The sequence below is a fragment of the Astyanax mexicanus genome, chromosome 8, assembly GCF_023375975.1.
Source record: "Astyanax mexicanus isolate ESR-SI-001 chromosome 8, AstMex3_surface, whole genome shotgun sequence".
Taxonomy (NCBI): domain Eukaryota; kingdom Metazoa; phylum Chordata; class Actinopteri; order Characiformes; family Acestrorhamphidae; genus Astyanax; species Astyanax mexicanus.
Genome location: NC_064415.1, coordinates 23,184,606 through 23,210,415, shown reverse-complemented (window position 1 = coordinate 23,210,415; position 25,810 = coordinate 23,184,606). Strand labels below are relative to the sequence as shown.

General features: G+C 34.7%; 1 protein-coding gene across 1 annotated transcript in view; it reads left to right on the top strand.

Annotated features, from left to right (window-relative positions):
- Positions 1-25,023, top strand: part of tbc1d19 (TBC1 domain family, member 19) — a 34,121-nt gene extending 9,098 nt beyond the window's left edge. Inside the window, exons 7-21 of the mRNA XM_007248000.4 lie at positions 1,946-1,992; positions 4,142-4,252; positions 4,967-5,039; positions 6,821-6,859; positions 7,451-7,563; positions 12,859-12,933; positions 13,356-13,418; positions 15,785-15,869; positions 15,995-16,039; positions 17,046-17,078; positions 17,171-17,280; positions 18,471-18,562; positions 19,077-19,192; positions 19,839-19,909; positions 22,921-25,023. Of these exons, the coding sequence (XP_007248062.3) occupies positions 1,946-1,992; positions 4,142-4,252; positions 4,967-5,039; positions 6,821-6,859; positions 7,451-7,563; positions 12,859-12,933; positions 13,356-13,418; positions 15,785-15,869; positions 15,995-16,039; positions 17,046-17,078; positions 17,171-17,280; positions 18,471-18,562; positions 19,077-19,192; positions 19,839-19,909; positions 22,921-22,986 (1,139 nt within the window). The 3' untranslated portion in view covers positions 22,987-25,023. The remainder of the gene's footprint in view (positions 1-1,945; positions 1,993-4,141; positions 4,253-4,966; positions 5,040-6,820; positions 6,860-7,450; positions 7,564-12,858; positions 12,934-13,355; positions 13,419-15,784; positions 15,870-15,994; positions 16,040-17,045; positions 17,079-17,170; positions 17,281-18,470; positions 18,563-19,076; positions 19,193-19,838; positions 19,910-22,920) is intronic.
- The last annotated feature ends 787 nt before the right edge of the window (positions 25,024-25,810 follow it).

Genomic DNA, 25,810 nt, shown 5'->3' with positions numbered 1-25,810 from the left:
GCTGATGCCTATGGAAAAGCTTTTGTAGGTGTAAAGTGTAGCTGCCCTAATACATTTTCAGGAAAGTGTATGTATTGTCGCTGTCCAATGAAAAAAAGGATCTCCAAAACAGCAGTTGTATTTAGAAGAGAGAGAGAAAAAAAACTCTCTTTTTAATTCAGGTAATTTCAAGTAATTTTAAAGAGTTTTTATAGGATCAATCATCAATAAACTTTGGCACAGAGTGAGGGACAGTTTGTGTGTTCACATTATGTAGTAACCTAATAAAACAACAAAAATGAAGATACTTGTTTTTCTTTGGACAGCGACGATATACAGGTCCTTTTCAAAAAAATTGCATATTGTGATAAAGTTCATTCTTTTCCATAATAAAATGATAAAAATTAAACTTTTATATATTTTAGTTTCATTGCACACCAACTGAAATATTTCAGGTCTTTTATTGTTTTAATACTGATGATTTTGGCATACAGCTCACAAAATTAGCATATCATGAAAAGCTTCTTTAAACGAGCAATTAACCTAATCATCTAAATCAACAAATTAAAAATCATCAATATTAAAACAATAAAAGGCTTGAACTACTTCAGTTGTGTGTAATAAATCATATAATGAAATATATGAAAGTCTAATGTTTATCAGTACATTACAGAAAATAATGAACTTTATCACAATATGCATTTTTTTAGAAGGACCTGTATTGATGTATACAATACCTATAACAGGTTTAGAATAATTAGACATTTAGAACATTAGTGAGCACATTGGTTTGCCAAATTATATATTATTAAATAGATTATTAATATATTACTAAATTACTATGTTTAATTAGAAGTTCACTGTCATGCCAAAAAATAAGGGATCATAGCAGTATGTACATTTAAATTGGAAATAAAGTGCCATTCTCTCATGGGATGATTTAGGGACACTCACATCTGTATAAGTTGTATAATAAGGTGTTCTCTTGTGAGTGAGATTGAAAACTGGCCAGTGTGCACATGGCAAGGCAACATGGATTATCAAAGTTAGAGTGTAGCCTGATAGTGTGCACCAGATGGATGGGACATTTCATTGCTGAAATTGACACTGACACAAGTGTTCCAGCAATATGGCATAGAAGGCATTACCTCCCACAGTGGACAGCGCAGTGGATGCTAATGGCTGTGACCAGCAGATTATGGTTAGAATAGTTCACATACGGATAGTCCACCGGATAGTGCATATTACTAAAATATCTTTCCCTTAAATTCAATATAGAAAGCTTACATAAAACTCTGTGAGGCATTGTATAGTAAAATTCAATTATGTTTACACATAAAACACATTAAACAGCATTCTTTGACTTCCATGGTCCGTGGCAAAAGTCATGGGACGTATTACCAGTTGGTGCATGCCAGTATATTAAACATATTTAAATTTATTACTTAAAATGCAGTGTTGAAAAACAGTAAATTAATATATGACAACAGTACACAGAGTGAGGCCTTTTATTCTATTGTATTTATTTAAAATTTTATGATATCAGCACTAATTTCCAGTCAAAAAAAATATAGAAAAAAATCTATATATTTTTTAAACTAACATTAAAGCAGACAAATCATTATATAGACAAAAGCTACACTTCATACTGAGGGAGACGTATATGATTATCACAGTGTTGAAAAATATGCCTAAATAAAATAAAAAATGTAATAAAAAATAAGAGAAGTTGTTTTGCTATTTTACTCTTTTACTCTATTTTGGAAGAAGGAAGAAGGTAACTATCTCCAAACTTCCAATGGTTTTCTGAAACATGGTTTCTGTATATATCTATAAACAGAAGTAATCTTCAGTTTACTGTTCATCTGTCTATTATATGAGAATTCCACTGCTTCTTTTATCTATTCCCTTAGAAACCCTTCCTACACAGTCCACAGGATGAATCATTTCTATCTCTCTTTTACAGATCTGAGCAAGTTCAGGCCTGTCTATGCCCCCAAAGACTTCCTCGAGGTGAGTTTTGATTGAAAACATCAGTCCTAATGAAGTGAGTGCAGTGCAGGGGCATGAAATCATTGATTGAATTCCAATGTGAAATGGTCTTCTAAATTACTCTGAATTGTCTTGGGAAATAATATTAGTGACCGGCAGGCATGAAGACATGCTTCCTTACATCATGATGTTTGCTAAAGGCAAGCTTATTATGTGATCTTTATTGTTGTGATCGATAGACGTGGTATATTAACTCACAACATACATAATACGTTATAGAATATAGGCATTGTAAGGCTTTTTAAATAAAGCTTTCATAATGCCTTTGTACGTAGATTTTTCTTAGAATGTAATGGAATTACTAAAATATCTTTCCCTTAAATTCAATATAGAAAGCTTACATAAAACTCTGTAAGGCATTGTATTTTGTAAAATTTAATTATGTTTACACATAAAACACATAAGACCTACATCATTTTTAGCCTTTAAGGCCTTGAATATGCTTTATAATGTGTTATAAACGTTTAATTTGAAAAACAAATTCTGTGTGTTATAAAGCATTTTAACCTGGAATACATAAATGACCAATCCTGTATTATAGTGCATTGCAACATTAGAAAGTACAATGTTCCTATGAACAGATATTATTTAAGCTGATTAACATATTAAGTATGTCACTATAAATACCTTACTGATTCAGATTCAGGACTGATTTAGATCTCCCTCATCGTTCATGATATCTGTACAATTATGAGTGAATGACAGGCATGAATATATACTTGCTAATACAGTATCATGACATTTAATTAAAGCAAGCTGCTTATGCAGTCTTTATGATTACGATAGAAAAAATGTGGTGGATCTGAATTCATGCTGTTTTTTGGCGACATCACAAAGTACTGTATTTGTGAAGGAAGTGACATTTAAGTTAATGTGCAATTATAAAAGAACAAAAGAACAAATGAAGCACACCTAACTTTACTGACTAGCAGAGAAAGCCTGAAATATTAACAGCAATTTTGCTGTCATTTCTCAGTTAAATAAAAAAAAAATTACAGTTTAATGTGGTTTTAGTGTGAAGAGTGCATTTTGGGTTTTATTAATTTGACAGTTTTAATTTCCCAGTTATTGCTTAACACACAAGTTAAATCATTAAAGACCAAAGGTGGTTCACAAGTGAAAGTTTTAAATGACTGTGCTTAAAGTGCTTGGTTGTTCCTACAGTTTTGTAGTCTTTTCCAAGAAAATGGTTTTTAAACATTTTTATAAATGTTATGTTTTTGTAAACTTATAACCATCTAATTCAAAAATATTTTGATGTCCCTAAATCTTTAATGACCAATATGCTTCATATTTGCATATACCGTATGTATCTACATTTGAACTGTTTTGTTCCTTTACTGACATGTCTCTATGTTTATGATTGCTCATGTTGCTCTATTTTGTTTTTTCTCGTTTTGCCAAGCCCCACCTAGTCGTTATTGTTCGCACCTGTGTTGCCCAGCCCTCCCATTATCTTACCCGGGTGTTTCTAGGGTGTCTCTGCTTTGTTGCTAGTTTGTTCTTCTGTTTATATAACTGTTTTATGTTTCAGCTTTTGTTTTTTAGTTTGTTTTGACTTCAGTTTCTAATACATGTATTACTTGCATTCCCTTCTACAAATATGATCCAGTGCCGCTTTTATGATACTCAACTTGAATTAGCTGATAACAGTGTAAAGTAGTTTTCATAGTAGTGTATGCCTTTTTGAGATTTTGAGATTTACATTTATTAAATAATTTAATTAGATTCATTTTTATTTTTTCCTCCATTCAATATCAAATCCATTTTATTTATTTTGACTTCTTGTCCCATTTTCTACTCAGTTTAAACGGGCCATTTACCCCTCCGATCTATTGTGACTCCTCCAATCAGAAGCAATACCCCTAACACTAGGAGGGTAAAGACGAGCCACTTGCCTTTACTTTACTTTACTTTACAGTTTTTCAAACTGCTGCTAACACAGCATCGCTAGGTTGGTATTCTGCATACTTAGAGGAAAGTATGCTGTGGGAGGAGAGTGCCATCTATCTACCCAGAGAGAGCATGGCCAATCATGCTCTCTCTCAGATACTGGCTGCTGATGCCATTTAATCAAATAATAATTTTACTCTTGTTTCTTGTTTGAAAGGTTTTAATTAGTCTGAAGAACCCCAATTATGACTGCAGAGAGGGACTTACTGCCAGTAGCCACTGGGGACTAATTCAGATCTCCCTCAACGTGCGTGATATCCCACAGATGGTAAGGACCCGATCTCCTTTTCAGGGCAGTGTCCCATTACTCTTCTTAAAGATAGACATGCAAACAGACAGGCAGACAGACAGAAAACACATACACAAAAGGGTATACAAACCTTAGTATAACAATGGATTAGATGGTGCTAATGGGCAATAAAGTATCTACAGCGCAAAGGTACAAGATGCAAACGACATAGATTGTAAAATAAAGTAAACTGCTTATATACATGTACCTATATGTGCATGTACATATGTGCACACCTGTTAATACTTGGTTGAGTAAATGTCCATGTAAGTGTGACTGAACTTAACTCAGCCTGTATCTGTGTCTAGTCCCTGATAACAAGAGTTAAAAAGCCTGATGGCTCTGAGGAAGAAACACCTCCTCAATCTGTACATATAGCAGCTTTGTGACAGCAGCCTACCACTGAAAACACATAAAGATCCAGGTGAAGCTTCCTTATTTATACCTTTTAATGCCAGGGTAAAAATATTGTCTCATACTTTGTAAGGATAATGTGGGCATAAAGGGTGGATAATGCCATAGTTTCTCAATGTGTCACTGGTGAAGCAGTAAAAAGGAAGTAAAGAGGGTTAACATTAATTTACACTATAGTTATGCTGGTACTGATGGTGAACTAGGAATAGCAAACGGCAAAAAAGCAGCTTTACTTTTCTGGGTGCTGAACTCATCATCTCCTTCCTCATATCCTTTCAGAGAGAGGCTTATCCAGAGCTCAGTCTGACGTGCAGCCAGCTCGGCATAGATGATCACGCACACATCCCCCCAGGTATGGCTTAACTCAGTCAGCCCACCACACTGTGAAGCAGTGGCACATGAAACACGCTCCCAAAAACTGTACATTTTAAAGACTTATTTTTGGAGAGACATGTTTTTTAAACCAACATGTAATATGTAATTTTCACCCAATAACTATTAACCTCCATTTTAGCATCTTTGTTTTTAATTTTCTTTATATTATATCAGTGTGTATGACCTATATAATGGACCTATATAAACTGAAGATGAAAGAGAAATAAGATATTTTTATATTGGGTTCTATTAAAAGTTAGGAAGAGTTTTCCTTCTTTTGTAAAGTTGCCATTATGGGAGAAGGAGGTTTTTGTATGACAACAAACATTTAATGGATGACAGTTGGACATGATTCTGCATTGAAGCCAGTTTGGCTTTTAAAGAAAAATCTGGAATCTGTAGACAACTGGGACATTTCTGATATGCTAGCTGGCTAACATATCAAAGAAACAGAAAATAAGGTCTAAAGGTATTTATATAGTACTAGACAACAGTTTGGTACACCCCTTCTTATTTAATGTCTTTTTCTTTATTTTTATTAATTGCTACGTTGTGGATTAATATTGAACACATCAAAACTTTGAAGGAATGTATATGCAATTATGAAGTAAATAGTATAAGTTTAAACAAGCCAGAACATGTTTTATACTTTAGATGCCAATTTTGCACAGTCTCAGCATTATTTTCTTGGTTGACTTCATTAGGTAGAACCTGCAGTGGTTCTTCAACTGTCTTAAAGTTGTTCTAAAGGTCCTGAGATCTTGTTAACTGCCCTAAACCACATGGGATGGGTTTTTATGTCAGGTGTTTATAAAGGCCAAACCCCTGTAAAATGCACTAGCAAACTTACCTATTCTACCTATCTGTCCACACCATAAGGGCCCTATTGTGCACTCTGGTGCACAAGACGTGTCGCAATGTTCTTTGCTATGTTACACCCCGTCAATAGTTTCTTTTCATACCTTGCGCCTGCAATGTTAAAATAGCATCAGAGTTTAGGAATAAATCTACACTGATGGGAGTGGTGGTCTGGAAGTGAGGTGTGATCAGGTACATTTCTGTCATGTTGCTATTTTGGCGGCAGAAAACACAGGTACGCCACTAACTGAAATAAACCTAGTCAACAGTCCATTCCTGTAAGTGCTCCCAGTGCTGCAAAGTGCAAAACCAACTTTTACAAACAAACCTGAACAATAAAAAGAATAAAGAATAAAATGAGACGCACAATATAAAAATACACATACGAATGCGCCAAAGTCAGAGCACACCTTCCTCTTAAAGGGAATGACAAGTGACACCTGATTGGTTTATTTCATGTTACACCCAAAACACACCCACGATTAACTAAGAGAATTAGTACATGCCTTTCAATGTTGTTTTGAGCCACGTAAGGTGTATTTTTTGTGCCCTCACGATACCAGAGACACACCGGCTCGCCCCTTAATCCAGCTGCATGATACACAATTGACCAGTGCACTATCTATCGCTAAAATAGGGCCCTTAGTGAGTTATTTAGTTTGTGTGCTGTCAGGAGGCTTCTTTAATAAATGGTAAAATGTAGGGCTGCCTTATTAATATCATGGCATATTTACTTCTGGAGAAATCAGATGAAAACTTCTGTATTTTCTCAGAACAGCAAAATATCACAATGTCAGTTTTTTTTCCAACATTGTGCAGTCCTAGTAAAATGTGTTTTCTCTCTCTCTGTCTCCATTACTCTCGCTCACTCTCTCTTTCTGTGTTTGCATCTCTACACAGATTTGTTTGAAAGCGAACACATTCGTATCGGGAAGAAAGGTAAAAAATAAACAGCCTCATGTAATCCCACTCTCTTTATAGCCCAATGACTGTTTGTTTAATATCTGGATCACTCTGTCTTTCTGAAAGGATTTGCTTAATCATTCCATTTGATCTGTACATAAAACAGTTGGTTACCTGGAATTTGGGTAAAAGGGCACACAGTCTGCTTTTTTTTTTCCTTTTTTTCACTTTGGAAACACATGCATCTACACACACACATACACACACGCACACACGTACACACACATATATAAGCGCACAGTCTGCTCTCACTAGTCTCTCCTGTCTGTCTCCCCTGTTATACACTCACTCATTAAAAGCACAAGAGAGACATACACAAACCTCCAGGCCTCTCATCAGATGCTACAGAGAGTGGCACTGCCACACATGCACAGTCTTATTAACAGTCCAGATGGAGAGAGAGAGGCTCAGTGTTTATGCTAGAAAGGCCTTTTAACCCTCTTTTCTACACCTGGAATACGCAGTCCATGAAAATGAAGTGTATGAATTACCTTTGTAGGTCTTGAGTACCTCTTGAGAGTGTATACAGTGAATCTTTTCCTTTGTGTGTGTGTGTGTGTGTGTTAGTGGTGAGTGAGCAGGACAGTGCGGCTGCTCAGCAGTACAGCAGACAGGGCTGTCCCACTGGCTTCAGAGCTCAGCTATGGGCTCTGATCCTCAATGCTACGAATGAACCTGAGGTAAAACAAATACGTTCCATAGAGATCTAAACTGTAAGGCATTGAACTCCAGAAACTTGATTGCAGTGTTTATACAATTTCCATATGAATACAATATCTGCACAGTTAATGGTATGATTAGACAAATTAAGGCACATATATTTTATTTAATATTACATTAGCAAATGTGCTACATTTTGTTTAGGTATTGTATTTTTTATATTTTATGTTTGACTGATGCACAAGTTTCAGTAACTGTACAAGAAATTGACCAGAGGTATATAGACTAGTGGTGTCATTTGATTAAAAAAAGGATCAAATTAATCAGAATAGAAATCTGTGATAAATCATGATTAATCACACTTTTTCTTCCCTAAGACTAAGCTTTTCATAATGGGTTTTTAAATGTGTATAAAATAATTAATGGCAAAACACTTAATTTTGTAATATTGGTGCCAATATCGTATTAATCACAACAATATTCTGGTATCACAATGTATTCATGATTACATTTCTTTAAGTGCTATTACTTTACTGTATTTTGGAGAAGGAGACAGTAATAGTGGTGTTGTGTGGTTTACACCTGGCAGACTAGATCCATTTTTACTGTATTATATGATAATAATGAATGATCACAGGGTAGTTTTGATGCTTTTTAAACAAGAATATTGGAATGTACTGATTTACTGAGTTTAACTGAGCGTTTTAAAATAAAATGTACTAATTTATGAATATAAAAATGTGATGGGCACAAATTATAGAGCTATGGCTAATACATAAACAGATACTGAGTGTGTTAATGTTAATCAGTGCAGGGTTGCAGAGCCAGAGTAAAACACAGCGGGCAGTGGAGAGCCAGGCTGGGAACAACAGGAACAGGGCATCTCCATACATGTAAAAGAGAAAAACAGAAAGGAAAGAAAGAGAAAAAAGCAGGAGTTAGAAAGGTTGTGTAATAATTCTGATTTACTGCTGAAACTGAGACTTAGTTCAGTGTTAAGCTGAGCTAAAGGAGCTGTTGCCATGTGGGTCAGCCAGACCTCTTCCTGTACCATTTTTCTCCAGTTTTTAAGAGTCTTCTGAATGTTTAGGAAACAGTAGCTCTCTGGCTTCATCTGTTAATTCTTTAAAGAAAAGACTTTATTTGAATTTAATAATTACAGAGTTAGCTGTGTTTCTGTGTCTTTTTCTAGTTATTATGATGAAAGTCTGCCTTATACTACAGACACAGTACAATAGTATTTTTCAGTTTTTTTTTTTTTTTTTTAATTCTGTGTAAATTGGACTTTGTACCATTTCCAATTATTAACTGGACCTGAAGAGACTAAATGTCAAAAATAAAGGGAAGAAATGTGGTTATTCTAAAACCTTTGACCGATAGTGTATATAAAGTGGTAACACAAGGGGAAAAAATGGGAATATTCATGTCAAATCAAGTGCATATGTTTCCACAAGCTGTGCTGTATGATTTTTGCTTTCCACTGGCCATTATGTCTCTGCAGTATGACCTCATAAGATGCAATTTCAGTCATTTTGCATGTCCACTCTTTCATTTTAGGGATCTTTGAACTTTTCCAGTTACGCAATATTATCCTTGCTGCTGTTATTAATCCAACATTAGACTACCCCAGGGATCTACTCCAGTTTATCTTCTAAAAGGCAGAAGAGAGGTTTTAAAGGCAGTATAGAGTGGATTTTAAAAGTATTCCATATTTTTTCACCTTACACCTTACACATGGCCCCCTGCATATCACTGCTTAGTAGAGCCACTATTTGCTGCTATTACAGCTGCATGCAGGTTTCATACACTTTTTACCCAATAAATCATAAATAATAAACATCAGTGCAGACATGGACAAAAAAAACAACAACTTAAACTATAATCAATATAAAACTATGATTATAGTAGGTCTAAAATTAATGACACACAATATTTAATAAAATAAAATGTGTCACATCCTGAGAGCTCCATTGTGTAGGGCTAATTTACTGAATTAACTCTTAAGCTGATGTATTTGTTAGCTGAAAATAGACTTTCTCCATCGATAAACTGAAACACAAAGATTTGTAGACCAAATGTCCATGACTTTTCTAAAACTTTCTGAGTGTTTTTATTTTTTCCAAAACTTATCCAGACCTGGAAATTACTATTCTCAAATTCTATGACTTTTCCAGATTTTTCATGACCGTACAAACCCTGTGCATGTCTTTTAGGCTATGTCTCTACCAGATTTGTGCATCTAGAGCTTGAGATTTTTGCCCATAGATCTTGAAAATAGCTCAAGATCAGTCAGGTTTGATGGAGAGTCTTGCCACAGATGCTCAATGGGATTTGGGATATCTTTGAGGATACTTTATTTGTTATTTCAGGCATATTACTTTAGATCAAAATAGCTTTCAGTTAAAACAGTATAAATTGTATATGGCTGCCTCTGTATAGGTTGTATAAATCTCCTTGTTTCTGTTATGTCATACACCACCAGTGTCCAAAAGCAGAGTTCAACAACAAGACCTAGAGATGCTTGCTTGACATTGCACAAAACTTCAGCAACTAGATGTCGTGTTTATCCTGCCTTTCTAAATTTACCTCCATAACTGCATGTGCCAACATAAATACCAGGTTAGCTATGAACTGCTTGTGTGGCAGGATGCTAACACTACCTCCCCTTGCGTTTGTGTACATCAGGCCACCTTTTGCCAGCACTCGGCCACCTGAAACAATGCTAGTCATCTTTCAGACTGATCTCCAGCAGACCAGTAATGTCTCCAGTGTGTGTCTCTTGAGTTCTAGTGACAGAAAGGTTTAACATATGTTGAAAGGCGTCACTTTTCCCCTAAGCTAGTTGGCCATTCATCCGTCTTGGTCACTGCTTTAGACATTTGCAGATCAGGGGCAGATGGCATAGCATAAGGGTTGACGAGAATCAGCAGTGTTGTTAATGTCTTAGATGGAACAATTATGTAACCAGAGATAAAACTGCTGTCTCTCAGACAGTGAGCAGGCCGTCTGAGGAAAAAAAAAAAGAATCAAAAACGACTCCTGCAGTGTCAGGAAGTCAGAAGAGTACAGTACATCTCTGCAGAACTTCAGGATGTGGCCACCAGTGAATCAGTATTAAATATTATGAGAGAGCTAAAACCTGGCAAAAATTATAATGCAGTATATCTTAGCCTGAAACTCTGTAACTACAAGTGATTTATTTAGTTTTGTAGCCAGTTTTTACCACATGATTCAGACATTCATGGAATATTTGTGGTTGGGTTCATTGCAAACTCTATTAACTTCATTCCCACAGCTTAGGATCTTGTGTTTTAATGTTTAAATTCAGGAAAAGATGAAGAAAAAAAAATCAAGCAACTCTGCCGAGATTCGACACATTTCCTGTTAATCATGGCGCCTGTTACCCTTGTCTGACCTGCTTTAGCTTAGTTTCCTGTCAGCGTGTTTCATGTCACAGGTTACAAGTACTATATTTGACAAACCTCTAGAACCATTAAATGCTTTCCAGTCGAGAGCTTTCGTTTAAGACTTCTCAGGTGAATAATAATCTGTCCGTTCTGACATAAGCCAGGCACTTTATTATTTTGCCACAGATGTCTGTGCGTAAAAGGGCTGGATATGGGTGAATTGAACTGACAGTTTTCCACATTTTTACTTCATTTTTTAACATTTATACATAATTTCCTGCCAGAACAGGACAAGAAATGTTCATTTAACTTCCTTCTCCCTGTTTGTCTTTATTTGTACACTGTCTGAGATACTACATCATCTTTAAGGTTTTCCATGACCCAGCTTGTTGTAGTGTTGGGTTGTTTTAGTATGTTTTACTAGTGCTGTCAAATAAATTTAATTCCCTGTGGTTAATTAATCTAAATTAATTGCATGTTGCAGTTTTTGCTATAAAAGTATTAAATTGTACATTTCAATTTTTTTTTGACAGAGCAGCAAATCAGTTAAAGTGGCAGTCCGTATTATTTTGTTTCTAAACTGAAAGCAGAGTTGTGTTTAATGGTACCAGTGTGCTGAATGGGCTAAGCCTAATATATTCATTCTAAAAACTGGGGTGTCTGGTTGCTTTTCACAAGAAATCTTCTGGCCATGTCACGTGTCTTTACGTACTTAAGTTACATCTGCAGCCTCTAAAAGAGGATCCGGCTCAGTTTTACTTACTAAAAGTGGCTGGTGGAGCAATGGAGACTTCAGAAGGGGAAACTCAGTCCTCAGTAGCTCATCAACTTATAGTAAAACCAAAGTATGTAGTTGAAGTGAAGTTTCTGACTTTATCATGAATTTATCATGAAATTTTCCTACAAAAGAAAGTTACTGTCTCTACTGTCCAAGGAAGGCTTTCTACTAGATTATTGAAACATTGCCTTGAGGATTTGATTGTACTTAATTTATCTGCTCTAGGTAGTCCTTTTCTTTTGGCAATGCTTTTTTACAGGGAATTGGCAAGGTGTGTGTGTGTGTGCATACATTTACATATATAGCTCTGGAAAAAATAAGAGACCACTTAAAAATGATAAGTTTCTTTGATTTTACCAAATTGAAAACCTCTAGAATATAATCAGGAGGAAGATGGATGATCACAACACATTAAACAAAGCTGAACTGCTTGAATTTTTGCACCAGAAGTCAGCATAAAGTTATCCAAAAGCAGTGTGGAAGACTGGTGGAGGAGAACATGCCAAGATGCATGAAAACTGTGATTAAAACCCAGGGTTATTGCATTAAATGTTGATTTATGAACTCTAAAAACGTTATGAATATGAACTTGTTTTCTTTGCATTGAGGTCTGAAAGCTCTGCATCTTTTTTGTTATTTTAGCCATTTCTAATTTTCTGCAAATAAATGCTCTAAATGACTATTTTTATTTGGAGAAATGTTGTCCGTTGTTTATAGAATAAAACAACAATGATAATTTTACTCAAACATATACCTATAAATAGCTAAATCAGAGAAACTGATTCAGAAACTGAAGTGGTCTCTTCATTGTTTCCAGAGCTGTATATCAGCAAATGGGTGCAACTTTTTAAAAAGTCTAAATGTAGTTTAAAAAAGTCTAAAAAAGTCTAAATGTAGTTTTGGCCGTACAGTTTAAAGAAAAAAGCATTGTAAGCAGCTCATAAGTGTTGGTCAGTGACTCACAGGTAATGACTTACTTCTTTTATTTCTGAACTCTCAGTGCTTTCTGAACACAGGAAATTCATCAGATCCCTGCAGCATTAATTGTAGTATTTGTATTAGTCAGTGACAAGATGCTCTTACGTCATTCAGATTAAATCCATTTACTTGATTTTTCCTTTTATTTCCAGGACATCATGCATTATGAGCAGCTGAAGGCTGCAGTCATACACCATGACCTGCTGGTGGACAACCTAATATATAAGGTACACACACAAACACACATTTGAGTGAAAAAAAAAAACATTGTTTAAGAAGTGCAGCTTATTACATTAATATAGATTTTGTGGCTATTTGATTGATTTCTGAAGGGGTTCTTAATTAGGTTAAGCATTCCGGCCAAAGCTTGAAGTTGTGCTGTTCCAAGGACAGGCTGTCTTGAAATGGTACATTTAGCATATGAACGCAGATCAGATCTGTGCAACAGAAATGCAATTTAAAAGAATTTTAAAGAAATGCAACTATTAGTGAAATCAGCTCAGCTGAAACAAAGTCCACCATGTCATTTCCACTCGTCTTGAATACCAGAATATCTGTGTAAAGCAGATGCCTGGATTTGATTTAGATCATTCTTTTCAGGTCAGTGGTTGTTATAGGTGATCTTTATGCTTCTTTTAATTTGCCCCAGGATGTGAAACTGACCGCAAGTAATGATGACTATTACTTTGTGTTTGAAGACTTTCTGTATCAGGTGAGTGCTGACCGTATGAGCACCAGCTGTCATTTGAAGTCATTTACTTTGCATAGTTTTAAAAGACATCTTGTAACTGGTCTAATTTGTACCTGTTTTAAAGTTTGTAAAGATGTTTTGGAATTTCTTTCTGCAATTCTTACAATGTCCTGGAGAAAACATTTCTTGTTGACAAAACTTAAAATTTAAAGTTGCCCTGGTTTTTAGTAAGGCTTTTTACTCTATCAACTTCATTCAAATTTAACATTTTAAGATGAAATATATTTTAAGCAAGTATCCTAATAATAGAATGATCATAAAACATATCGTTGCTGTCCAATTAAAAACACTTATCTCCAAAACAGCAACTTTACAGGAGAGAGAAAAAAATTGTAACCTTTGGAAATGGAAGTCAAGGTAAAAAGAGTTTATTTCAGTTCATTTTGAAGAGTTTCTATTGGTCCGTTCATCAAGATATTTTGGCAGTGTAGGGGACCGTTTGTCTGTTCAAATTATGTAGTAAACTAAAAATCAACAAAAATAGAGAGAAGTGTTTTTCATTGAACAGCGACAATATATATTTCAAATAAATACATTAATTTACACTATTTCTATTTTTTTAATTAATTGTTAGACTAGTTACAAATTACATTTTAGTCTGATTAACCACACTACATGTGATATAGCAAGTGAAATTCTTTTAAATGTACTCTACATATTTCTAATATTTCTTATTTTAAGATTATTAAACTGATATTATAGGAACTAATAAATTGTATCTAACTTCCTTGCTTTTTGGTATGTTTTAAATTATTAAATTAACTGTATTTTTGTATTGGAGGATAATTAGTTAATTAGTTCAGAAAGTTCATAAGTTCATAGTTCATAAGCTTACAATAAGCAAAAATATCTGTCAGTGGAATAAGATACTTTTAAGAGATTAAATTACTTAAAACAAGAAATAATTTGTTAGGTATAAAACAAATATTCTTAAGAAATTCTCATAAAACAACTAAAACATTATATTGAAATATTTTGCAGTGCAGAGAAGCCTTTAACTACAAAGTGTAAATGCATGTGGCTAAAATATTATAAGAATACAATCCAGATACTATACTAGTCACATGAAGTGACCAGGTGTAAATAGGGTCTAAGAAGGCATTTACTTTTTCACACGTGGCACACGTGGCCAGTCAGTGTAGGGCAAACTTTTTTCCACCAATAAATTTAAGCAATACCAAAAAAAAAATATTGTTACTTGTGTAGCAGTATGAGTGACCACAGCATTAAATCTGACATTTTAAATTCTGATTTGGTCAACTTTCAAATGTCGTATTGAAATCCAAAACATATCATCTGTTACACAGCAATGTGACTTAGTATAATTCTGGTACCACAGTCTAGGGGTTGTATAAAGTAATCGACTGGTTAAATAGATGATCAGAACATCCACTAGTTGCAGCTGTCAGCTAGTTTGAAATAAAAAAACAAAACAGAAAAGCATTACTGATGTAATATCCAGCTCTGTGTATCACTTTATTTATCTTAATCTGATTTTTAGACCTTACACTGGTCTAAGAAATCAGTCTTTGCTGTTTACACAACTGCAGTAAACTGAGTATGAACACATTATTGAGTGCATGTAAAATTGAAACTTTGCTAAAAATTCTAAGATTTAAATTTTTTAACTTTTAATAAAAGTAGTACACATTTATTCTGTATATAGTAATCTAAAATTACAGCAGGTCTATGCAAATACCAGCTATAACTGTCTATGAACAGAAAGTTCAGCAGAGTTTACAGGAACAAATTATGTCATCTCTATGGAGCCTTATCACAGACCACGGGTGTGAAATGATTAACAGCAACAGACTGAACATAAATATTGGTTTTGTTCAAAGTCTCTGAGCAGATAAAGAATTTTGTACCTTGTTGTATAACTGATAGACTGCTCTGAGTCGTGTTTTAATCAGAAACAGAGGGAGCATAAATAAAAGTAGAAATGGTTTGTGGTATTTATATTATGTGGGATTTTCTGTACTTGATGCAGTTGCACAGTAACTATGATGAACAAATTAAGACCAGTTTTACGCAAAATGAGGAGGAGTTGTATTTTCCATTCATTATTTCTGTGTGTCATGAAATGCAGTTATTATGATTACCTGTAAGGGATAAAGAACGGCAGCTGTTACTGTAGGCTGAGTAGGTTCACTTAAGGGGAGCACACTTTTAAAGGTAATTGCACCACAGCAATTTGCCATTGACGTAATAAAAGAGATTTAAAATAGAATTCTGTAAACAGGAAGGACTTTGCTGTGTGTGGTTTTGTGTGTGTGTGTGTGTATGTGTATTTGGGGTTTTGGGTGCTGATTTTCCTGTGTAAACAGGTCCTGCTGTGCTTTTCTCGAGACACTGCTGTTTTGGAGCATTTCAGCTACAACAGCGCCACCCCTCCCAAGTCCTACATCCAGGGTAATGCTCTTTGTATATGTGTGTTTATATGTTTGTACCATATTAGAGTGTTTGTTTCTTAGTGTGTCTTTTATTCAATCTAAAATTTTGTATACTCTTCTTTTCTTTTTTTTTTTTTACTTCAGGCAAAACTGGGGCAGAAGAGTTCACTGTTGTCTATCCTCCAAATGGTACTGTCAACTGATCTATACTTGTAATTACCAGTCTAGTTGTAGCTTGTTATTTATTGATTCTCACTCACAGATCTATCAGACATATCTGATATACACATATCTGATGTACAGCTGATTTTGCTATTTATAGGTAAATGTTTGAGTAAAATGAAGGTTGTTGGTTTATTCTGTAAACTACTGACAACATTTCTCCCAAATTCCAAGCAAAATATAGTCATTTAGAGCATTTTTGCAGAAAATGAGAAGTGGCTGAAATAACAAAAAGGTGCATTGCTTTCAAACCTTAAACAATGCAAAGAAAACTAGTTAGTATTTATGGAGTCATCATAGAGTTAAGAATTCAATATTTACTGGAATAACCCTGGTTTTTAATCACAGTTTTAATGCATCTTGGCATGTTCTCCCCCACCAGTCTGCTTTTGGATAACTTTATGCCACTCCTGGTGCAAAAGAAAAAGCTGTTCAGCTTGGTTTAATGGCTTGTGATCATCCATTTTCCTCTTAATCATATTGCAGAGGTTTTCAATTTGGTAAAATCAAAGAAACTATATATATATATATATACTAATCAAATATTACATAAACTAATCAGTCAGCACCATGTCTGGTCTGGTTTTTATTATAATACACTGTTCTACTTAGTGTTAAAGATAATTAATAATAATAAATAATACTTTGGTGATGAGTTGGGGAGTCAAGAGAATGAAGTGGTGTGGGGATCATCCAACATACTGACCTCACTAAAGCTCTCCAACCACAGCAATGCTCCAGAAACTCTCAGTTTTTTTTTAATTTTTTGACAGTTTGTGAATCTGCCGGTTGTTCTTTTTTATACTTAAATTCCATGAAGCATGGCCCAATAGAAATGCTTAACTTGAAATAATGTTTCTGTTTAAGAGAATATGCTTGTTATACATTATGTACAGTAGCTACGTAATTATGTATTTGCAGTATACAACACATTTCTCTTACACTTGATTACAGTCTCTTATTCATCTTTTAGGAGTTATCCCCTTCCATGGCTTCTCAATGTACGGTAAGTCTGACAGATACATCTCTGATTTGAATGATTTGTATTCAGTTTAGTGATTTAAATGTGTGAATTTGTGTGCGTTTGCTTTTTTGCAGTGTCTCCACTGTGTTTCTTGTACAATGAGCCGTCTAAGCTGTACAGCGTATTTAGAGAGATGTATGTGCGCTACTTCTTCAGGCTGCACTCTATATCCTCCTCCCCTTCAGTAAGTACAGATTAGAATTAGAATTTTTCAGCATGTGTGTGGAAAGAATTAGGGGTGTTCCATATCATAGCATTTTTATTAGTGGTGTCAATCGATTAAAATTTTTATCCAAATAATCACAACAAAATTCTGTGATTAACTGCGATTAATCGCATTTATTTTTCTTCAGACGTAAATTATTATAGTGGATATTTAAATGTACATAAAAGAATAAATGTAAGAAATTTAAAATGCAATTATATGTATATAGTGGTGTCAATTAAAATAATAGTATATACTTGTATGTTTGAGGGGAGATAAAAATCAACGCAGGGTGCTGGAATAAAGAATGCATGATAAATTGGACTGTAAAATTGTTTGTGAGGATTTCTGAATTCAAACTTAATTTGAATATTTAAAAAATATCAGAGATGAGGAGCAGTGCAGTGCAGGAGTGCAGGTGTGTGTGTGCATGTGTACGCGTGTATGAGTAAGAGAGAGAGAGAGAGAGAACTTTAACCGGGTCTGAGCTGGAAGTCTGAACCGGAGTGTTACTGCTGGACACTGTATGAGCACGCCATTCAATCGTCCAGCCAGAAAACAGATCAGTGCGTTGAGCGGGGCGGGGCAGATTGCGACGAGGGTGGGGGTCAAACTTGGTGCCTTAATTTACTTGCGTTAAAAAAATAGTAACGTCTTTACTGATTACAAATTAACAGCATGCGTTAACGCATTGACGTTGACACCCCTAATTTTTATATATCGTTAACAATATTATACCCTGACATATTGTGCCATAACACCCACCACTACTTATCACATCAAGGTACTACTTTTTTGCTGTTTTTAGCAAAAGACATTCACTATGTTCTCGATTTCCATTATATATCTACAAGTATAATTTATTTTACTTCAAAGCTGGTTATATGGAGATATTTGGAGTGCATTATTAGTATCATGATATTCTGGATCATTGATTTCTGTTACATATCTGATAAAATTCTTGTATTTTTTTATATCTCAGTTAGGGGTGTGCCATATCATATTGTATGCAGTTATAAAATGTAATTGTTGAAATGATTTTTTTTTTATTCAGTGAAATATTGTGATATTACTTTGGGGCCATATCGCCCACCCCTGGAAAGAATATGATTAAAGATGTTTCTGTGTTTACACATGTTTGTATGTGTGTGTGTGTGTATGTTTTGTAGGGTATAGTTTCTCTTTGCTTGCAGTTCGAGAGGCTTCTTCAAAACCACCTTCCTCAGCTCTTCTATCATTTGCAAGCGATCGGAGCTCAGCCGTGAGTCTAAATCAATGTGCTTTAAATACACTACATTATGTCAGTCATTCATTTTACATCATCACTTAACATTATAATCAATTATCATTGTTTAAACACCTTTTTTTGAACTCATTTATTATTAAGTGAGCCAAAATATGAGATCATATGACTGACAGATGTCCTTTTGTCCAGTTGGGCCCCTTTTGCCTGATTTTAAACAATTAATAGCCATTAATATATAAGTCTTATATAAGTGCAAAAACTGATTCTTGATCACAAGGTTTATTCTGAATAATCACAGATGCATCCCAGGCTCAGTAGAAAAACATTTTTTAGGCATTAGGTATTCAGGTGGCTCCACCTAGTGTGTGTTCCATGCACTTACAGGCATTTTGGTCTCACAGCTCTACATCTTAAACTACATCTAAACTACCTATTAAAGCCGTTTTTAAAGGACATTTACACAATCTTGTAATTAACTGAACTGCTTTGTGTTTGTGTGTATTTGTGTTTTTTGTTTTTTTGGGCTCAGACTGCGTATCGCCTTTAAGTGGATGGTTCGCGCATTCTCAGGGTACCTTTCCACTGACCAGCTGTTGTTGCTATGGGACCGTATCCTTGGCTACGACTCCTTAGAGATAGTTGCAGGTGGGTCAGTTTTCCCTGTTTTACACAAACAGCTTTTGTCAGTTTGTAATGTATGTTTTTGCGTGTAATTGACCTAGAATTGCACTATTTTATAGCAGCTGTTGTAAGGTTGGAAAGTCTTTTCAGAATTTTGATAAAGTATTCATTCACATTGTGTACAATAGTAATTAAAAAAAGAATTTTTAACAATGTGAGAACTGAAATAGCTGAAATTGAATTACATTTCAAATGGCAGTCATTGGGTCCAAGCAGCCAGTAGAACACTACTGATGAACACCAGTATTGATGGCCAATGTTAATACTGTATATCCTTGAGATTAGTAAACTTTATCCAGCTCAGTAGTGTAACAATATGAACTGCAGTCTGAAAAGGTTCCTCATTCCTCAAATGAGATGTAATAAGTTTTATAAATATATATATATATTTTACAAAGTTCTGTACAATTACCGTAAAAGAACACATTTGTGTGCGAAGGATTATAAGGATTATAATTTTTCCTGAGGAAGGAAATATGAAGCTATGACACACACTCCACACTGAAAGGCCCCTTCCAGTAATTAAATAAAATCCGTGACACATTGAAGTGTCATTCAGGCCTTAATATTTGATAGGCTGACTGTTCATCCTTCTCGCCCCCTCCTCCAGTCCTGGCGGCCGCTGTCTTCACCTTCCGAGCTGAAAATCTGATGCAGGTGACATCACTGGCTTCAGCTGAGGTGAGTGTGTGTGTGTGTGTGTGTTTCATGCAAGCGTGAGAGAGGGCGAAAGGTGACATAAATAGCACATTGACTCACAGCCAGCGCCAGTAACCTAGTCTCTCCGAGGCACATGTCTCAGAATCGCTGGCCTGGTCACTTTTAAAAGCAGATCACCCTCCCCTCGGCCCCCCTACACGTCCGGAATGAAATGTGATGGGGTCAGTGCGCATACTGACACCATTTAATCAAAAGCACATATTTATGTGTTTCTATTTTTTATATATTTACATTATTTACATTATTTGTAGCCTTTCATGTAAATTATGTAGATCGTGTAGATTTTTAATTATTAAATTGGAGGGGGGATTGTATAATTAGTAGAATTCAGTACTAAGAATTTTTTTTTATTCAAATTTCTTGTTTCAGTAGGTTTCTACTAACAATGGAACACAATTATTTGTGCAAAAGATATACATATAAAATACTACATTCCCATAATGTAAAATATTTCCCATTACCATGAACTATAGTAACTGCTATCACAGCTGAACGCCGTCTTCAAATTACATCGCAAGTGGTAATCATTGGGTCCAAGCGCCGAGGTATTTAGATTGCCCGTTTAAACTGCTCTCAATTTTGTAATTGACTCAGTCACAAGGCCTTGCTACTACAGACCTTTTTTAGTGCCATATTACCGTTTTTTGTTAATTGTTTCATTAAAAAAAATGCTGTAAAGCTGTATATTGTGCGAACATTGCTGTATTATATTAAATCATATTAATAGTTTAAAGTTCTTTTTAACCCTCCTATTATGTTAATTTTTCAAATACAGCAATGGTGTTCCCGGGTCATATTGGCCCTGTGCATGTTAAATTGTCCTAAAGATGTCTGAAAAAAATCCTAACAAGCAGTGTAAATATAATCATTACAAACTCCATTACTAATTATTATCAATACAATCAATATTTAGAGCAAATACCTAATAATGTTAATGGTTCAATTAGGATAATTCACTAATTTTTCATAAAAAAAAAAAAAAAACATAACATGAAACATTGAATTGAATGTTACAATTTTGTTTTAGTTTTTGTTTTTGCAGGGGCTGGTTGCAAATATATGAGAAGAACCATTTTCATATTATATGTTGATTACACTAATTAAGGCAAGCAGAAGAAGTTTCATACTGAAAAAATACTTTTAACTATTTTTCCTAGATTTTCAAACTTCAAGATGGGTCAATTTGACTCGTAACATAACTGGAGGGTTAATTCTCCTTACTACTTTATTTCACCTGACTACTATTTTGGAGATGTAAAGTAAGCATAGTCAATAGTCAGGAGGGAGAACATGCATTCTTTCTTGCATAAACACCTGTATATTTCATTTCAAAATTACACATCTATTCCTGTCAATGACCACCTATATAGAACAAACAAGGGTGTAACGAACCATTTACATTCTAATAAAGACAACATCATTAACTTTTTTTAAGTATAAAAACATTCCCACTAATATCTCATAGCATTTTAAGAGCAGCATCATTGGTTGTCATCTCAGGCGATGGCTTGATTGACAGCTGTAGTAAAAGTTCATCTGAGCTGCTGGCAGTGGCCCCTGGCTGTAATCCGCAGTGACGCACGGGCCCGGGCCCTGGGGCGAAGGGAAGAAGAGGCTGGACAGTATCTGCTTGCTCATATACCAGCAGGCTCTACTGGAGAACATATCATAACAGGCCATATTTTTAGCGTCCAGGCCCTGGGCTTGAAACTTTAGAGGCCTGCAAACATGATAGGAGCCCCTAAATTTACTTGCTCCAGTCCCAAAAGGCCACAGCTTGAGAACGCTTGATTCCACACCTCCCCCAACGCCGTCGTCTTCAGGGCCCTCTGCTGCACCTGCAGAGCATCTGGCTCCACTCCTAGCACTGTCCAAACTCTTGGCCTCTTAATGAAGCTGAGACGTTGCGTCAGAGTGCATACACAATAGGGGTGTAAGGAATATCAGTATAGTATTGTATCATGAGATTTTGTTTTGCAATGCTGCATAGATTTTCAAAAATACAGTATCAACTTTTAATTATTAGATTTAGATGTCAGACAGTACTTAAAAAATACAGAAAAAGTGAACTTTTTTTTTATTTAGATTAAATTATATAAATTATAATAGTGATTCAGTGTAAGGGAGAATCTTCAAATTGTCAGCCAATCAGAACTAAGAAACTGGTACCATACTGTATCTTACACAGTAATATTGTCATAATTTTTGAAATTATAAAAACATTTAAAGTGTGATAATAGCGATAATATTCTCGCTTAAAAGACGTCTATTTTTTGTATTTGTCTATGTATTTGTTTTGCTATTTAATGTGAAACTTAAGGGTAATTTTGTGTAAATGTTTTGTTTGCAGCTTTATGGGATTTTTTTTTTGCTTAACATTTTTATTTCATTATTAAATAATTATTATATTATAAAAAATTTGAGCCTTGGTAGTTTATATTTGTTAACCAAATATATATTGAATGTTTGAAGCTGTTACACTAAATTAGTAGTACTATACAGTATTCTTGACACTATTACAATATTTTTTTTTGTCAATAATCAGTAATCAATATTATTCTTATTGTTATTTTAGGGCCATATCGTTTACATATATTCAGATTTCTTGTCTCAGAAGATTTAATTTAAATTTCAATTTAATGATCTAAAATTGATGTAGAATTCATTTATTTCCATGGACTGTTGTAACTGCTATTATGAATCCAAGTTATCCAAGCTATTATGAATATGAGTGATGGTCCAAGCACAATGTGCCATTATGGATTTAGCAGAAAACGATAGAAAATGATGACAAATGGTTATAGACTGGCCACTAAATAAAACCAGTTGGGTCTCAAATTAAATGTTTTGGCATGAGTCAATTATTCATTGTTAAAATAAAATAATTCCACAGTAATTGCCCAGTATGTACATATAATAAAACGAATGACTGTTCTCTTATTGCCGTTGATTGTAATTCTTTCTTGTCGTAGGCCGTCCTCGCTGATCTCTCGACCCTAAAGGTCATGCCGCTGCTGCAGGTATTTCTCTTTGCCTAAGTTATGTGCATGTGGGTGTTGCCCCCCAAGCGGTCTGCCAAGCTGTGCATGGCCGTGCCAACTAAGTCATTTGCAGCAACTGATAACCTTTAAAATGTAACAAGATAATAAGTGAAAACATAAGCAGAACACAAGCAACATTCGACACGCCACCGAAACAAAAGCTTGACTTTACAGTTTTATCAGATAGGCTTAATGCCAAATCAGGCCAGCAAGTACTATAATATATATTCTGCTCATGTTCAGGTTTTAAAATATGCCAGTCTTTAGATGGTGTCAAATTGCACACGCGAGTATTAGTAATAAGTGCATTAATAACTGCTGTTAATGAATTATTATGCATTTGTAGAAATAATGCTGCTCTTGCCAATTCAATGTGCACCACTGAAATGCTTATATATCATTTATATATCATGCTGACCCAGCAGTTGTATGCCTTATCAACAGTACATTACAAGCATTCAAAGCTGAATGAAAACAAGTGCTGTAATACATAAAACAGTCTGGGGCTTGATTCACAAAATATCTTCCAATTAAAAAATGTAGGTAGACACGGAGAATGTTATAAATATTTCAAGTCTCAATTTTTTTATATATATAATTTTATCAAGAATCTCATCGCTGTTTTCGTATTAATGCCATGTGTAACAGTCTTTCATTCTGCATTTGACAGCATAAAATACAATGCAAAATGTATTAAAAATGTTAGTTAAATCCATGCAGCTAAGAGAAAAATGTTAGAAAATCAGAATCAAAATAAGTGATCAAAAAATTTAATTAATTTCAAAAAGTGCTAGAAGTAAATTTCTTTATATAGAGAGTAGCTTTGTATCTTATTAAATTAGAAATATTTCTAATTTTAGAAATACCTGTCAGAAAAATATTGTTTTTAGATGTTTTTCTTATGTGAAAATCTTGTTTGATTAAAAAAGGCTTTAATTCTTCTTAAAAAGACTTAAACCCATTTTTCAAAGGTCTTACTTTGGTCTTGTTTTCCAAATTATATGAATGTTAGTTATCTAGCTTATTAATTTAATGTCAGCCTGTAGTAAATTTAATAAAGACTGATTAGATAACCCAAATTTTGCACTAGATTCTATTTTTAGAGTTCAAAACATAATTTATGTTCCTTTGAAATATTAATTTAACAGGAAAAAAAAGAATCAAAAGCTTACTGGTGTGTTTTTTTTGCCAAAATGTTATTGTGAAATTAGACTTAAGTTTGTCTTTTGATCAAAAAGTTTTAAATATGAATTACCCCACACTTGCAGATACCCTGAAAAATACATCTAAGAATTTCTGTCTCAAGATATATTTGTGAATCCAGCCCCAGATATCTTATTTAAATCATTTGTATTTAAAATGCATGTACTTCTTTCTGCTTTGCAGAAGGCTTCTTTAATTGATTCCATAGATGAACCACAAGTTAAATAAACTCTCACCTGTGTCAGTTTATTATTACACTCTGTGTGCCAGGCATTTGTAGGGCTTGTACTGATTATGATATGTGCCTCAGAGCAAACAGCCTTCCCACTCTGTTTTAATTTCAATAATTGTTTTACATGCACATACATACTGGTTTGACTGAGGATTTTGTCCACATTTGTCTGTATTAAATGATGATCATGTTCTAATCTAAATTGTAACACACCCGCCTCTTAAAAGGTGCTGTTATGTAACAACCAAACAAACAAATAGTAGGAGACTAATGGGAATTTGAAAGGACTGTTGTTTTTTTATGTTGTATACATGTTGATTTATTCCTTGTTTTTATGTGTAAAACATACTTTTCACATGCCAATAAAATCAGATCTTCCTTTGGAACACAGCCTTTTTACTTATGGTTTTTATGGTACTTATGTATATGTAATGTATTTGTTCTCCACTCTTGAAAATCTGTCAAATGTTTTATTTTTATCATTTTTATGTAATATAAAGTGATGTAAGATTAAATGAACAGATCAGGTGACAATATGAGCTGATGTACATTTTGAAACAGATCCACAGATATGTATATTAAAATGTTATTTAAAGCTGTTTTTGGTGTCTTTGTGTCTTCCTAGGTCCTGACTGATATAGTGTTTGGCCAATAGATCAGTCAATATATTGCCGCTGTCTCAATATTGATCTTTTTTCACTCAATCTGAAACTGGAAGTAGCTATGTACCTGATGCCTTGCTGTCCCTGCTGTCTTAGAAAGCGGTGTAGTTATGAAGGTCTCTGTAACTTAATGTTTCTCAATTGTGTTCCTGAAGGGACCCACATGTCTGCACATGGTAGTGTTTTCCCTGCTTTAACCCACCCCCTGCAACTCTGAGAGGGCCTGTTAATTAACAGATTAGTTAATAAGTTGAATTTGGTGAGTTAGGAGAAAGGAAAGAGACAAATGTGCAGGGCCCGGCTGAGAAATTCTGCTTTAACACAGGAAAATCACTCAGGCAACAATATGACCTGACATCGCCAAGGGGTGGACAGATCGCTGCTAAATATTAACATTTAGCTGTGCTGTCATTAGCCATTAGAAAATTTGTCTGTTTGTGTACACCAAATGTGACACAGACACAGTGGCCAGAAAACATTAGTTTTCATTGAGAGTCAGTGACACCCATTTGCGTGCAGCAATGCGACCGAGTGCGATGCAAAATGGGTAAATTTGGCAACGTAGACAGGTTTGCACATTCCCTTGAACCTCACTTCTGACTTTGGTTCCTACTGAACATTTGTTCCTTTTACTTCAGGACTAAGGGTGCTTTTACACCTGCCTCGTTTGGTCCGAACAAAAGTGGCAGGTGTGAAAGGGGCCGTGAACCACGGTCCGGACCAA